Source organism: Leptonychotes weddellii, chromosome 1 (assembly GCF_054177405.1).
Source record: "Leptonychotes weddellii isolate Sample4059 chromosome 1, ASM5417740v2, whole genome shotgun sequence".
NCBI lineage: Eukaryota > Metazoa > Chordata > Mammalia > Carnivora > Phocidae > Leptonychotes > Leptonychotes weddellii.
Window position 1 is genome coordinate 60825930 of NC_138369.1, and position 16603 is coordinate 60842532.

General features: G+C 37.5%; 1 protein-coding gene across 1 annotated transcript in view; it reads left to right on the plus strand.

Moving 5' to 3' along the window:
• The window catches only part of DYNC1LI1 (dynein cytoplasmic 1 light intermediate chain 1), a 40218-nt gene that overhangs the window by 12205 nt on the left and 11410 nt on the right, over positions 1-16603 (plus strand). Inside the window, exons 3-5 of the mRNA XM_006740994.3 lie at positions 12078-12194; positions 12957-13187; positions 15292-15461. Coding sequence (XP_006741057.1) covers positions 12078-12194; positions 12957-13187; positions 15292-15461 — 518 coding nt within the window. The remainder of the gene's footprint in view (positions 1-12077; positions 12195-12956; positions 13188-15291; positions 15462-16603) is intronic.

Below are 16603 nucleotides of genomic sequence, written 5' to 3' on the forward strand. Positions count from 1 at the left end.
GATATTGAGCACTTTTTCATGTGTCTGTTGGCCATTTGGATGTCTTCTTTGGAAAAATGTCTGTTCATGTCTTCTGCCCATTTCTTGATTGGATTCTTTAGTACCATACTGTTTTAATGACTGTAACTTGTAATAGAATTTGAAATCAGGGAGCATGATGCCTCCAGCTTTGTTCTTCTTTCTCAAGTTTGCTTTTATGTATCCAGAGTCTTCTGTGGTTCCATACACATTTTAGGATTTTTTGTTTTATTTCTGTGAAAAATACCACTAGAATTTTGATAGGGATTGCATTGAATCTGTAGATTACTTTGGGTTTGAAACCACATAAGCCCCATTGCCCTGCTTGCCACTTTAAAGATACATTAATTGCTTAGAATTAAGTATGTATATAGCTATTTTTCTTTTGTTCTGTTTTTTTTTTTTTCAGAAATAATTTGGAATTTAGTGACTTCTGTTTCTTGAGTGGTTTGGCCAGTAAAGATGGTTTTTAAATGTCTGTCAATGCCAAATACAGGTATCCTGCATTTTAATATTTTTTAATCCTTCTAATTGCATAATTGAATAAAGAGAAGGGGTTCATGATGGACTTTTTAGTATTGTCAAGCATATTAATCTTGGCTGTGGCAGGGAGCTGAGTACTGACAACTCAGTCCAAGCTTTTCTAAGTTTAGTGAAAGAGGTATGTATTATGAGCTTACACAATTAATTGATCTGTTATTGATGAGAGGTAGCCATTTCAGTTTTACAGATATGAATGGATTTTAATCTATTTTAATAGATTGTGGGGAAAGGCCCAGGACAAGTGATTACAGATGAGGTATAGTTACGAAAATAGAGACTGTAGTTGTGATTAAGAGGTAATGAACATTGGTAAAGGATCTTCTGACTATAGCATGGGCGCTCTAGGGTGAATGTGTACCTTCCAAATGAGTATGTTTAAATCCTACCCCACAGTGATGGCATTAGGGCGTGTGGTCTTTTGTAGATGATTAGATCATGAGGACAGAGGCCTCATGAATGGGATTGGCCCTTATAAAAGAGACACCAGAGAGCTCTCTCACCCCTTCTGCCATGTGAGGACACAGTGAGCAGACAGCTGTTTCTGATCCTGAAACAAGCCCTCATTAGATGTCACATCTGCCAGTGCCTTCATCTTGAACTTCCCAGCCCCCAGATGTGAGAAATAAATTCTGGTGTTTAAAAGCCATCTAGCCTATGGTGTTTTGTTATAACAGCCCAAAAAGACTAAGAAAACATGGTTTCTGTTTTTGTTGAGCAAGCAGGGACAGTGTCTGTTAAGAATAGGGTAATTTCTTATCTCTAAGTACCTTAAAAGCAAGGACTTTATATCCTGCTTACTGTTAAGAGAACTTGTCCAAAAAATATTTGTTGAATGAAGGAGGACAGACTTGACAGACTTACATTCTGCTGAAGGAAACCCATAAATGAGCTGACACACTGCACCGAAGTGTCTTAAGTGTACAGTGTGTTGTTGGGAGTATGAGGGAGTGCGCTTAACCAGACGTAAGGGGCAAAGAAAGCTTTCTAGAGCAAACTAAACTGAGACCAGGATAAGCTGCGGTTCTCCCACATGTGAGGGGAAGGGAAGAAATACTCCAGAAAGAAATGGCAGCATGTGTGAAGATTCAGAGTTGGGAGAGACCACCCTCTCTAATGCTCTGCAAGACGTTGTGAATGGCTGGAGCCTAGCATGTGGGTTGTGGGACATGGTGGGAGAGGGGCAGAAAAATTAGGTGGCTTTTGTAAGGAACAGTGGGCTTTATAGTTTGCACTTTATGGCAAGAGCAGCAGGAAGACCCTGAGGGTTTTTCCTGACATCTTATGAAACTTCCAAACATGTTAAAGGAATTTTACAGTGAATATGCATATACCCAAACCTAGATTCTACTATTAAACTTAACTGTATATGCTTTATCACATAAGCAGTTCACTGTCCCACCCCTTTTTTTATGCATTAGAAGTAAGTTGCTGATACTAGTTTACTTCACTCTAAATACTTCAGCTTTTGTATGTCATTAACTAGAATACCCCGAAGGGTCTTAAGAAGGAGAAGTGGCATGAGGAGATTGTTGCAGGAAGATCACTCAGCTGCAGGATGGGGAATGGATTGGTGTGTGATACGAATTTAGTGGGTGTTCACTTTTGAGGAGCATGTTTGTATAGTGAGAAGAGAACCAGGCAGAGGCCATGGGTTAAGTGCCTGAAGACATAAAAAGAGAAGAAAATAGTCTAACAAATAATGTGATTAGAAGATGTATATAACAGTAGAACAAAACTGCATCTTTGTAATACCAACAGCATTTTTCACAGAACTAGAATAAACCATCCTAAAATTTGTATGGAACCACAAAAGACCCTGAATAGCCAAAGCAATCTTGAAAAAGAAAAATAACACTGGATGTATCACAATTCCGGACTTAAGTTATATTACAAAGCTGTAGTAATCAAGACAGTATGGTACTGGCACAAAAATAGACACAAAGATCAATGGAATAGAATGGGATACCCAGAAATAAACCTACAACTATATAGTCAATTAATCTTGACAAAGCAGGAAGGAATATGACCATCTCTTCAACAAATGGTGTTGGGAAAACTGGAAAGCAACATGCAAAAGAATGAAACTGGACCACTTTCTTACACCACACACCAAAATAAACTCAGAATGGATTAAAGATCTAAATGTGAGACCTGAAACCATAAATATCCTAGAAGAGAACACAGGCAATAATGTCTCTGACATCAGCCGTAGCAACATTTTTCTAGATTTATTTCCTAATGCAAGGGAAGTAAAAACAAAAATAAACTTTGGGACCACCTCAAAATAAAAAGCTTCTGCACAGTGAAAGAAATAATCAACAAAACTAAAAGGTAACCTACTGAATGGGAGAAGATATTTGCAAATGACATATCTGGTAAAGGGTTGGTATCCAAAATATATAAAGACCTGATACAACTCAACACCCCCCCAAAAATAAAAATAATAATAATACTCCAATTGAAAAGTGGGCAGAAGACCAAAAAAAAAAAGGCCAGAGGACATAAACAGACATTTCTCCAAAGAAGACTTACAAATGGCCAGACACACGACTGATCATCAGGGAAATGCAAATCAAAACTACAGTGAGATATCACGTCTCACCTGTTAGGATGGCTAAAATCAACAACATAAGAAACAACAAGTGTTGGCAAGGGTGTGGAGAAAAAGGAGCCCTCCGGAATGTAAACTGGTGCAGTCACTGTGGAAAACAATACGGAGGTTCCTCACAAAGTTAAAAATGGAACTACCTTACCGTCCAGTAATCACACTACTGGGTATTTACCCAAAAATACAAAAGCACTCATTCAAAGGAATACAGACATCCCTGTGTTTATCGCAGCATTATTTATAATAGCCAAACTATGGAAGCAGCCCAAGTGCCCATCGATAGATGAATGGATAAAGAAGATGTGGTATATATATACAATGGAATATTATTCAGCCATAAAAGAATGAAATCTTGGGCGCCTGGGTGGCTCAGTTGGTTAAGCGACTGCCTTCGGCTCAGGTCATGATCCTGGAGTCCCGGGATCGAGTCCCGCATCAGGCTCCCTGCTCAGCAGGGAGTCTGCTTCTCCCTCTGCCCCTCCCCCCTCTCATGTGCTCTCTCTCATTCTCTCTCTCTGAAATAAATAAATAAAATCTTTAAAAAAAAAAAAAGAATGAAATCTTGCCATTTGCAACAACATGGATGGAGCTAGAGAGTATAATGCTAAGCAAAGTAAGTCAGTCAGAGAAAGACAAATACCATACGATTTCATTCCTATGTGGAATTTAAGAAACTAAACAAGCAAAGGGAAAAAATGAGAGAGACAAACCAAGAAACAGGTTCTTAACTATAGAGGAGAAACAGGTGATTACCAGAGGGGAAAGTGGGGCAGATGAGTGAAATAGATGAAGGGGATTAAGCATACACATTTATCATGATGAGCACTGAATAATGTATAGAATTGTTGAATCACTCTGTTGTACACCTGAAACTTAATATAACACTGTGTGTTAACTATACTGAAATTAAAATAAAGAACTTAATAAAAAATATTAATAACAAGAAATTAATGCAATTTAAACTTGGCACAAGTTATAAGGCACCTGGGTGGCTCAGTCAGTTAAGTGTCTGCCTTCAGTTCAGGTCATGATCCCTGGGGTCCTGGGATCGGGGTCCTGGGATCGAGCCCTGCATTTGGCTCCCTCCTCTGCTTCTCCCTCTGCCCCTCCCCCTGCTGTTGTGCTCTCAAGCTCTCTCTTTCTCTCTCTCAAATAAATAAAATCTTTCTAAAAAATAAATAAACTTGGCACAAGTTTAAAAACTTTAAAACTAGGCTAGCTATTCAGTGTTTTGGTAAGGATTTTTTTAATATTGTAAATCTATGTAAATACTACATATTATTGTCTCATGAACTTAGTTACTAGCAATATCATGTTAATACTTATAATAAAGGTGAGTTGAGTTTCTTAGATCTAGGGACTTATTCCTAGAGAACATTCATGAGTTCTCTGAAAATTTTAAAATTGTTTTCATTTTCATGTTAAACTTAAAAAAAATTATATATGTCTTGGATCTTCTAAATGACCATCTTTGGATCTAAATGCTGCCACAAGATTGCAGTACTCCTGCATTGGTGTTTATAGTCCTGGTGGTGACAAGCTGAGGCCACGTAATGCAGACAGAACAGAGAGAGGACACACAAACCTCAGGCTCAAAGGAAGTATCCCAGAGCAGTTAGTATTATATTCGGTTGTATTAGCCAGACTGGTTCTTTTTATGAACTGTTTTCCAACATTTCATAGCAATAAGTATCACCTTGAATAGGCAATAAAGAACTTGTCATTAAATAAGTACTTCTTTTTCAGGGCCATTTTTGCAGTGTACTATTAAAATGGACCAATAAAATAATAGATTGGGTTGAAAATAGTAATATCTATGATAATTGACAATGAGTATTTCCATGATGATCCGTCGTGCTTAAAATGGAAATAATGAAATTAACTAGTAAAAAATACATAAATGCTTCTATTAAACCCAATACTGGCATTTAATTTCAGCAAAACATCATTTGTTATATTGATTGCTAATTTGAATTTTATCAATTCTGTAATTTTTATGGCATTCAATATATAATGTCTTCAAGTAGTTATTCAAGAACTGTAAACAAGGGACGCCTGGGTGGCTCAGTCGTTAAGTTAAGCACCTACCTTCGGCTCAGGTCATGATCCCAGGGTCCTGGGATCCAGCCCCACATCGGGCTCCCTGCCCGGCGGGAAGCCTGCTTCTCCCTCTCCCACTCCCCCTGCTTGTATTCCCTCTCACGCTGTCTCTCTCTCTGTGAAATAAATAAATAAAATCTTAAAAAAAAACCCAAAAAACTGTAAACAAAAAGAATTTAAAGCATTTATATCTAGTCACCTCAGTATTCAGGAGCACTGGACATAAGAATAATTTAAATCACCATGTGAGGAGATCTGTGAAAACTTTCTTTTAAAGAGTCTGAATAGGCAAAGCAGAGGATTTTTAGGGCAGTGAAACTATTCTGTATGATACTGTAATGGCAGCTACATGTCATTATACCCATATAATGTAGAACACCAAGAATGAACGCTCACCTAAACAGTGGACTCTTTGGGTGATAATGATATGTCAATGTCAGTTCACTGATTGTAATGTACTTCTGTGTCCAGAGTCTGGGAGGTTGTATAGATGTGGGGATGGGATATTCAGAAATTCTCTGAATTTCTCACTCAGTTTTGCTGTGAACCTAAAACTCCTCTAAAAAACAAAGTTTATTGGGGCATCTAGGAGACTGAGTTATTTGAATGTCTGACTCTTGATTTCGGCTCAGGTCATGATCTCAGGGTCGTGAGATCAAGCCCTGTCTTGGGCTCTGCGCTGAGCATGGAATCTGCTTGTGATTCTCTCTCTCCCTTTCCCTCTGCTTCCTCCCCCACCACTTGCACATGTGTGCTCTCTCTCTCTCTCTAAAAAATAAATTTAAAAATCCTAAAGTTTATTAATTTAAAAAATCTGAGTCTATTCTAGAACTAGAAAGAAAAGAATCGACATTTCTCTTATGACAGACTACTTTCCTGAAAGGAGTCTTCTAAGTTAAATTGACATCAACTGAAAACTGATTATCCCACAGAAACAATGTTACATATTATAGGCAAAAACTTAGTGCCCAGACTTGTAATAGAAGCTTAAATCAACAATAAAATGCCTAATTTTCTAAAGTATATATGCATCCATAAAAATAGGTGGTAATCAGATAAAACTTCATTTTTTTAAACCCAGGATTTATCTTTTCTCTTTAATTCCTAGTTTAGATGTTAGAAAATAAAAAGATACCTTAAAAAAGGGTCAGAATCAGATCAGTTTATTTCAACTTTTCAGTATTTCAAATGACTTAAATATAAAGGTTTCTGAATTAAAAAACGTACACTTGTAGATAAGCATAAGCAAAAGACCCAAAACCATAATGATATCACCTAGAAATAGTCACTGATTTGGTTATCTCTAGTGGTGATACTATGGAGTGGTTCTTCAGTGCAGAGGATCATAGGAGAAGGGAGGGAAAATTGAATGGGAAGTAATCAGAGAGGGAGACAAACCATGAGAGACTCTTAACTCTGGGAAACCAACTGAGGGTTGCTGGAGGGGAGGTGGGTGGGGGGATGGGGTAACTGGGTGATGGGCATTAAGGAGGGCATGTGATATGATGAGCACAGGGTGTTGTATGCAACTGATGAATTATTAAATTCTACATCTGAAACTAATGATGTAATATATGTTGGCTAATTGAATTTTAAAGAAAAAAATATTATGGAGTGGTTCTTTAAATAACAAGTTTGTATCTTCCTTTTAGTTTATCTAATTCTAATTGTAAAGGTTTAAATCCATAGGCTCCAAATAGGTTTTGAATCCAAATTCACGACATCAACAATACAGTCAATCTTAACTACATATGCTCTATTTTAAATTCTTGTAGCCATCACTAGAGCATGGCTGTTTCCTTTTTCTGAGAACTGAAGTTGAAGAGTTCTCCCCTACTTACGAGACCAGAGTTTATTCCTCTGAGTAAATGTCCATCATTCATTTCACTGGACTAATGATTCTCAAATGTGCCACACTCACCTGGGGATGCTTAATAAACACATTGCTGGGCCTCCCTCCTGGATTTCTGGGACGGGGTCTAAGAATCTGCATCTCTAACAAGTAACCAGTGTTGCTGATGCTGCTAGTGTAGGTACCACACTTTGAGAACCATCGCATTAGACATTTACTACACTGAGCACTAGGAATACAAAGATCCTTATATCAAAGCCACTGTCCTCTAGGAGGCTCATAAACTGGAGAGGGAAAACAAACAGGAGATAATTTCAAGATACTGTCATTAGGACTACGCTGGAGATAAGCAACAAACCAGGAAGCCAGCCCTAAGGAAATACTCTGGTTTTGCCTGGAAGTCAGAAAGGGCTTTGTAGAGACGGTAGGTAATACTTTAGCCAAATCTTGTGGTGTTTAATGAGCCATGGACAGTTAGTCATTCCAGGCAGTAAGGAAAGCATATATAGAGGCCTGGAGGCAAAGAAGTGTCTTTCTACAAAGGACAAATAATTTGAATGCATGAGCTTTAGGATGTGAGGGGGAAAAGGAGTTGGAAAGTGAGAACAAGTATGGCATGCCAGATCAGGAAGGGCATCTTTTGCCAGGCCAAGAAGGTCAGACTTTATCCTGAAGATAATGGGGAGCCACTGGCAGTGTTTAGGTATTGTAGAAAGACTGCTATGGCAGAAGTGTGGAAGACTGACTGACAAGGATAAATTTAGGAGTAAGAAAACTAGGTAACTCGATATTAATGGAGTCCTAGCAAGAAATGAGGTAGGCCTGAACTAAGGTATTAGCTAGTAGGGGGGACAGCTGTACTCAAGGCAGACTTGGTTGGGAGCTGGCAGAGAGAGGAGGAGGAAGACTCAGAAGTCAGAGAAGGCTCTCCCTTGCCATTGCTTCAGTAACATCCCTCTCTCCTACTGTACCACTGACCTCTGAGGTGGCTGGTCCCTAGTCTTCCTTGCAGGCTGCTTTTCCATCCCCACGCAACGTTTGTGTTGCCCAGGGTTTCTGTCTCAGACTTCTGCTCTTCTCACTCTGAATGTAATTCCGGCAGCAGCTCCACACACAACTTCAACACCACCTATACCAGTGACCCACAGATTTCCTTCCAGCCTCAGCCTCTCCTGAACTGCTTACTGGTCATCACTACTTGGATGTCCCATAAATACCTCACGTTTCAATATGCACAAAAACAGTATCATTCTCTTGCTACCTTACCCGCAAACACTCGCTTATATAATTATTAATGTAAGATTCCAACTTCAAAGACTTTCTAAATGCTTGTTCCCTCTACCTAGAACATATTCTCTCTAGAAACCTCTATGTTGCCTAAACTTCTGCCTTCTCTCAAATATCACTTCCTTGGGTAGGCCGTTCCTAACCACCTCATTTAAAATCTCAACCTCCCTTACATTCCTATTCCTTCTCATCTTATTTTTCTCCATTGAACTTAACTAACATGGTATGGATTTTACTTAGTCACCCCCTACCCTCAAAAGGTCCAACGGAACAGGCATTTTTGTTTTTTGTTTACTGCTGTATCCCCAGTACCCAGAAAGTACCTGTGACTACAGTGCCTGTTAACTCTGCACTTTCCATAGTGAAATGTACATTCCTAAGCCTCTTACAGGGCAGCCACTGATACATCTGGTCTCAGACAACAAAAATTGCCCCAAAATATTAATGAATTTCACAAATCCCTGAATGAAGGTATAAATTTTGTTCCCTTAATCTACTTCGGGATTATTTTAAAACTTTATTGTGTATTAATGAGTTTGAAATACAAAAGCCTAAGAAGTTAGGACAGAAAAAGGATAAAATTTCAAGTCTGTCAGTGTGTTTCTATATAACAAAAAACAAAGGATTGTTAACTGCTCCCTTTGTCCATATCCTAGTCAGATGGAGCCATCAGTGGCTTCTGTTTCTAGCTCCATAGCAGGAGCTGCAATCCTTTCCAGAGTGCCCTCTACATTCATTTAAGCAACAGTAATTCTAACATAACCCTGAATGGGGAATGGTGATTATCTCCCATTTGGCAGATGACAGTACTGGAGCTCAGAACTGCCAAAGATAAGTATCTTACTCAAAGTTTCATGGGAAATGACAGGAGCAAGATCTAAATTCATATAAATTTAAGTTCGAAGCACACTCTTTCCAATATGCAACAGTGCTGCTATTTTAGAGGCCATTAAAATAATACTGTTTATTATTTTTACATTATGACTCATAAGAGAAAAAGGTATTTCTGCTCCCAGGGGTCATTTCTATTTTCAGAAGAAGAAGAAAATGATTTAATGCATTCTTTGTGGGCTGCCTCTGAGTGACAGGTGGATATATTCCTATTCTCTTGATTCTACCTCTAAGGACTGGGAATAAAGTTTGTTTTATTATACTAGTAACTTCTTCGCTCCTGAAATTTTAAACGATGATAGTTGTGCCTCTTAATATTCAGCACCTTGGAGATCCATTTTAAGATAAATCTTACATTAATTTTGAAAAAGAGTATACTATCAAATAAATGTAATATGGTAAATACGGTAGTTTGAGATTTTTTTTCCCTACCCTGCAATTTCAGAATTTCTCACTTCTGGTAACAAATTGGAAGTGTTCACATTGAGAATACAGAACAGTTCATAGACACATGCAGGCTGTAAGGACATCTAATGAACTCCTCTCTACTTAGAGATGAGAAAATTGGGACCAGGCTAGTCACAAAGATTGTGGGAGCATGGTAATAATTCAAGCCTTGCAAGAGAATCCAAGTCAGCCTTCTCAAGAGTGTGACTCTTGTTTACTCTCAGGAGAAAATGGAATGAAGGCAAAAACAGAATATCTATTCCCAAGAATATTCTAACATAGTGCTTGGCACAGAGAAGATTCTCACGATGTCTGAAGAAGCACTTTGCTAACTGAAACAGAATTTTTCTGGGAGCAAAACTTCTATCCACTACTTCTCTCTTCTTCAGCTTTAACAATATTTGGAAGCTACAGTTGGTTGAAAATTGAACATTCATATTTTACACACATTTTAAGCCCATTTCTTCTTTTCATAAGTCTTAAGCCTCCATTAAAATGACCAATTTCTGCAGCTGTCACTTTTTCTACATCTAAATGAACTCTGACGTGATTTGTCTTGATGGCAAATGCAGACATCTGAAAATAAACCTGTTTCATAAAACATCTGAGAAGGCCAATGAAGACATATTCTGCAGACAAACTCTCATGTGTTACCTACCATTTCTATCTGAGGTATTTATAAAGATGCAGGGTTTTTTTCTTTTTCTTTTTCTTTTCTTTTTCCAGGATTTTATTCAAATTCAGTTTAGTTAACATATACTGTAGTTCCATTTCAGGAGTAGAATTTAGCGATTCCTCATGTACATATAACACCCAGTGCTTATCACAACACATGCCCTCCTTCATACCCATCACCTGTTTAGCTCATCCCCACACCCAGCTCCCCATTTTTTTCTTTTAAGTTTTTTATTTAATTTAATTAAAAAAATATTTTAAGTAGGCTCCACACTGGGCGTGGAGCCCAACTCCTGGCTTGAACTCATGACCCTGAGATCAAGACCTGAGCCGAGATCAAGAGTCAGATGCTTAACCAACTGAACCACCCAGGAGCCCCAAGTTTTTTATTTTAATTCCAGTATAGTCAACATACAGTGTTATATTAGTTTCAGATGTACAATGGAGTGACTCAACAATTCTACACATTATTCAGTGCTCATCATGATAAATGTGTACACTTAATCCCCTTCATCTATTTCACCCATCCTCCCCACATCCCCTCTGGTGATCACCTGTTTGTTCTCTATAGTTAAGAATCTGTTTCTTGGTTTGTCTCTCTCGTTTTTTCCCTTTGCTTGTTTAGTTTCTTAAATTCCACATAGGAATGAAATCGTATGGTATTTGTCTTTCTCTGACTGACTTACTTTGCTTAGCATTATACTCTCTAGCTCCATCCATGTTGTTGCAAATGGCAAGATTTCATTCTTTTATGGCTGAATAATATTCCATTGCATATATATATACCACATCTTCTTTATCCATTCATCTATCGTTGGGCACTTGGGCTGCTTCCATAGTTTGGCTATTATAAATAATGCTGCGATAAACACAGGGATGTCTGTATTCCTTTGAATGAGTGCTTTTGTATTTTTGGGTAAATACCCAGTAGTATGATTACTGGACGGTAAGGTAGTTCCATTTTTAACTTTGTGAGGAACCTCCATACTGTTTTCCACAGTGACTGCACCAATTTGCATTCCCACCAGCAGTGCCGGAGGGCTCCTTTTTCTCCACATTCTTGCTAACACTTGATTTTTGTGTTTTTGCTATTAATATTTTTTAAGTCTACATTTTATTTTTGTTTGTTCTACATTCTTTCTACTCTTGTTCAATATATTACCCCCACCTCTCTCCTTTACTATTATTTCTTATGACTTCATGGTTTTGGTGAGGCTACAGCCAGAATTCCCTGCCCTGGTCAGTTTTGATGTACCATCCATCCTCCATGAGTGTGGCCCGTGGGTGGGTACATGACCCAAACTGGGCCAGTTAAGAGTCTTTACCTGAGGTGCTTCAGACTGAAAGCCAGTAGGGAGAGTCTTTTGTTCCTTGTATATTAAACTGGGATGACGTAAGAGTTGAACTTCCTAAAAAGTACCCACAGACGAAGCCATTTGTAATAGGGTAGAACCAGACTTAACAGGAAGGGCTGAGACACCAGGACAAAGAATCTTGTAGGTGAAGTCTGCATCTTTAGCTGTATAATTACCTAGATCTCTTCCATCAAATTACCCTTTTGGTTGCAGTTAGTTCCAGTTGGGTTTTTCAGTTGACACTAGAAAGCATCCTTAAATAATCTATATTATAATTAAAAAGAGTTGTCCTCTTTTACAGGTGAAGATGGAGCTGGAAAAACAAGCTTAATAAGAAAAATTCAGGGAATAGAAGAGTACAAGAAAGGAAGAGGGTTGGAATATTTGTACTTAAATGTTCATGATGAAGACAGGGAAGGTGAGTGTCATTTATATGTAAAACAAGTTTCCTGAGGCCTTTCCGAGTTGCACTGCTGCTCATATTAGTCTTTGACTTTTCTTAGTGTGTCATTTTTCACTAGGAGTCCTAGTCTGTCACGCTAGTCAGTGAGTAGTTCTGTGTGGGCATACTTTTATTGGTTTGGGATTGGGATTCATAGAGTGATATTTTTTAACATCTTAAGGTATTCTGGTGTGCAGACTAGGTTTCTTGCTGGCCTTGAAGAATCTCAGTGCTTCAGTTCACTTCTCCCTCAGAGAGTGGAATAATAGTATCCTAGGCTTCTTTTGTTGACTCTCTTTTCACCTTCTCATTTTTGACACAAAAATGTCATCTACTCCCCTGCTTTTTTCAATATGATCAGCCATTTTTTTCTTGTATACATCACTTGTCTTCTCATTTTTGTGTATAATATCTTGAATATGCATGGCTATCTCTGCTGATAAGAAGAGAGAGAGAGATCCTGATGGTAAGAATAGAAACATGTAATTCATGTTGGTGATTTGGGATTTAGAAAAAGAAAGTAGAGGCTGCTGGTGTTCTGTGTTGGCAGTTAAATCATTTTCCTGAATGTTTGTTAGGCCTTTACTAAATTGATAGATGTGGCCTACCTAAATAGTTGAACTTTGTCAAAGGAGACCTCTCCTGTGGAGGTGCCCTAAGATACCAAGTAGTGTTGTTAGTTGGATAATGAAATAACTTAATCCTATTGCCTTGGTAACTTTCTTTTGTCTATTATAGATCAAACAAGATGTAATGTATGGATCTTAGATGGAGACCTGTATCACAAGGGCCTCCTTAAATTTTCACTGGATGCCATTTCTCTGAAGGACACTCTAGTTATGCTGGTTGTGGATATGTCAAAGCCTTGGACTGCTTTGGATTCTCTACAGAAATGGGCAAGTGTTGTTAGAGAACATATTGACAAATTGAAAATTCCTCCTGAAGAAATGAAAGAAATGGAACAAAAGTGTGAGTAGTCTAGAAATACTAATATAGATTTCAAACACCTATGTCCTAGCTATTGTAATTGTAGGAATTTTTTACTTTTAATAAGGTTTAATGAAGGATACATAATGTGACTACTGCTTTTGAAATTCAATTTGATGTGCTAGGTTTTAATGTAGTTTTAAATTGGAAACCTGTACATAATGGCAGACTCTTTAATAGAGGTGTCTTTTCTCCTTTGCTGAAAGGCCATAAATGTTCATTTTGAGAAGTAGGTTTCAGGATTAAAAAAAAAAATTGAATCTTTCTTCAGCTGTTCATTTTCAGCACTTTCATTTCTTAATAAGTAGAGCAATCTTATCAACCTTGTCAAAATGAAATGTGCCCCAAAAACGTTAACAACATAAAGAGTAAGCTGGTTTTATGATTTACAAAGTATGTATTTTGTATATACCCATGTAAATTGGAAATTTTCTAAATTATGAAAATGATACAGGTCATTTTTTACAAATTGTAAGCCAGTTGTCACAGTTCTTAATTTCACTGAGAGCTCTTCATTTGCCAGTGTTGTACTTTGCTTAAGAAAATATACAGATGAATGCTGCTTTTCTTTGTTATTGTTAGCTGATTATAACTTCTAGGAGAAAATTGACAGCTTACTGGAATTTATATGCTAGGAAATAGTAGAGATTTAGGAGAATGTATGTCCTAAATCACTGAAAAAAATGTGTAACTGCTTTTAGTCTATACCTGTGTTTCCCTCTTGGCCATTGTCTGTGGGTCTTTTTTTCCCCAAAAGTTTATACTGTAGCACTGGTTCTCAATTTGTGGGTCCTAGGACCCTGTACTGTATCAGTACAGCTGGGAACTTGTCAGAAATACAAGCTGGGAACTTGTCAGAAATACACATTCTTAGGCTCTACCCCAAACTCAATCAATTACTCTGGTGCATGCTAAAACTTGAGAACCACTGTTAGATTTCAGCTTCTGATTTGAAGGGTAATAGCTACCAGATCTGCTAGGGTTGTATGCATTCCCCTATGTTCCTAGAGGAACTGCACTCAACTATTCAAGGTTCCCTCTTCCTTGACCCCATCTAAGTTTAAGACAGTTTTCCTCCTTTATGGCTTTGTATAGAATTCCCTCATATACTGTTTTAATCCTATGCTGTGGATTTGTTTCCAGATGTGTTATTTTGCTTTTAAACATGGAAAGCAGCCTTATGTAGACATCCTGCATCACTGATTATTTCCTTGAGAATTACTCAAAGAGTAATCATTGAGTCAAAGTATACATTGTTAAGGCTCTTAATACAGTCACATTAACTTTTTGTTAAATGGAGGTTTTGACAGACTTGCAAATGAGTTCTAAAAATTTATCAGCATTGGTAATATCTCATTAATTCTTACCAGAATTACAGAGTGAATTGCACCTAGATTGCACCTAGGTAAAAAGGAAAAGACCTGAGTAAAGGGTTTAGAGAAAGGAAAGTAATGTTAGAAAGTCATCTAGGTCTGATGTTCATTCATTCATTCACTCATTTATGATTTTATTTATTTATTTGAGAGAGAGAGTGTGAGAGAACACAAGCAGAGGGAGGGGCAGAGGGAGAGGGAGAAGCAGGCTCCCCCGAGCAGGGAGCCCGATATGGAGCTTGATCCCAGGACCCTGGGATCATGACCTGAGCCGAAGGCAGATGCTTAACCGACTGAGCCACCCAGGCCGTAGGTCTGACTTTTAAATTGTGGAACATTCCCCTCCCTTCCCCTCCACCCACACACACACCTATTTTTTATCCTCTCAGTGCCCTTTGTGAATTAGAGAATGTCGCGAAGCAAAGCTAGATTGTGACTTACCCGAAGTAATTTGCACAGACAGAACTGGGCTTACATTGAACCCCACTCTTTGAAGCCACTCAGTGTTGTATTCTGCCTCCTCATAATTAATGTGGGTCTAGAGTTTCTGTCCTGTCTTTGAAACAGATTTCTCAAACTTTTTGTTTCTTCTCTTGTGCAAGACTAAGTATAAAGTCTCATAAAATACATATTTAGATTATGGCAGAAAAAGCTACCTGCTGAAATAAAGCAATTTCTAAACTATGTATTAAATTATTTACTTTGATTTTCAGTGATTAGAGACTTCCAAGAATATGTAGAGCCGGGAGAAGATTTCCCAGCCTCTCCTCAGAGAAGAAATACTGGGTCACAGGAAGACAAAGACGACAGTGTGGTTTTACCTCTGGGTGCGGACACACTTACACATAACTTGGGCATCCCAGTACTAGTAGTTTGCACAAAGGTTAGCTTCCTTCCTAGAGATTCTACTACTGCTATTAACCAAGGATAAACAGCTGTTTTGTTTTCCAGCCTCCTTTTGGAGGAGATTTCCTAGCTTTCCTAGATATTTTTTCTTAACAAATAGAAATAATAGTTTAAAATATTGAATGATAATCACATGTTGGTTTTGTGATCTTAGTCCTAGTTTCTTTGAAAGAAAACGTTACTTCAAATATTCTGTTCTTGATTGAATTCATATTCCTAATTTCAATTAGACTTCATTGTCCAGTCAGTTGACTAGAAATGCTACAGGTAAGATGGTAACTTTGGTATTAATTTTTATAAAATACTTTCCACAATAAATTGTGATACACTAATATCCTAATATCAGAAGATTATGCCCTTAAAATAGACTTAAACACCTACCAGCACTCATTATGTAAAGTTGATACGCAGTTATCAAGGGCTTTTTATTTATTTACTAAAGAGGTTCTGATAGGATTGCTATTACCAAATTCTGTTAATTTAGTTCCATCACTGTGCACACTTTATAATAAAATCAAATTCCCCTTAAAAATAATTTCTAGTTCAAGTTCATCTTCTTCCCATTTGGTCTTGAGTAGTATGTCTTTATTGTTTATAGATCATGGAATATTAAGGAAATGACAGAACATACAAACCTTTTTGAGATCTGAAATTATTAATGTTTTCCATAACATGTAAAAACTTGCACATGTCATTGAAGGGAGGTATGGCACTTACTCATCTGTGGAATAAAAATGATAAAAAATATTTTTAAGTTTTATTTTAAACTCTACAAAAATTATCAGTAACAAAGGGTGGGGGGTAGCATTTAAAATAATTAAATCAAAATCTGGTATCTGCTTTTCAAGTAGTGATTGTTGTGTAGTTGTTACTTACACCTTTTCTCTAAAACTGTTTTTAAACTCTCACACTAGAATCCTTCTGTGTGTGGTTTGTTTTTGCTTTATTTTGTTTGACAGAGAGCTGTTTGTTGGCAGATACTTCCCTGTTTTATAGCACAACTTGCCTCTTATAAAAACCTCTTATTTTCAAAGGAAAACTGTTAAGCTTAAAGGGACCTGAATTAGTATCAAATGAGTCAGAGTCATAAGATTTTTAAGCCAAAAGAGATTATCTACT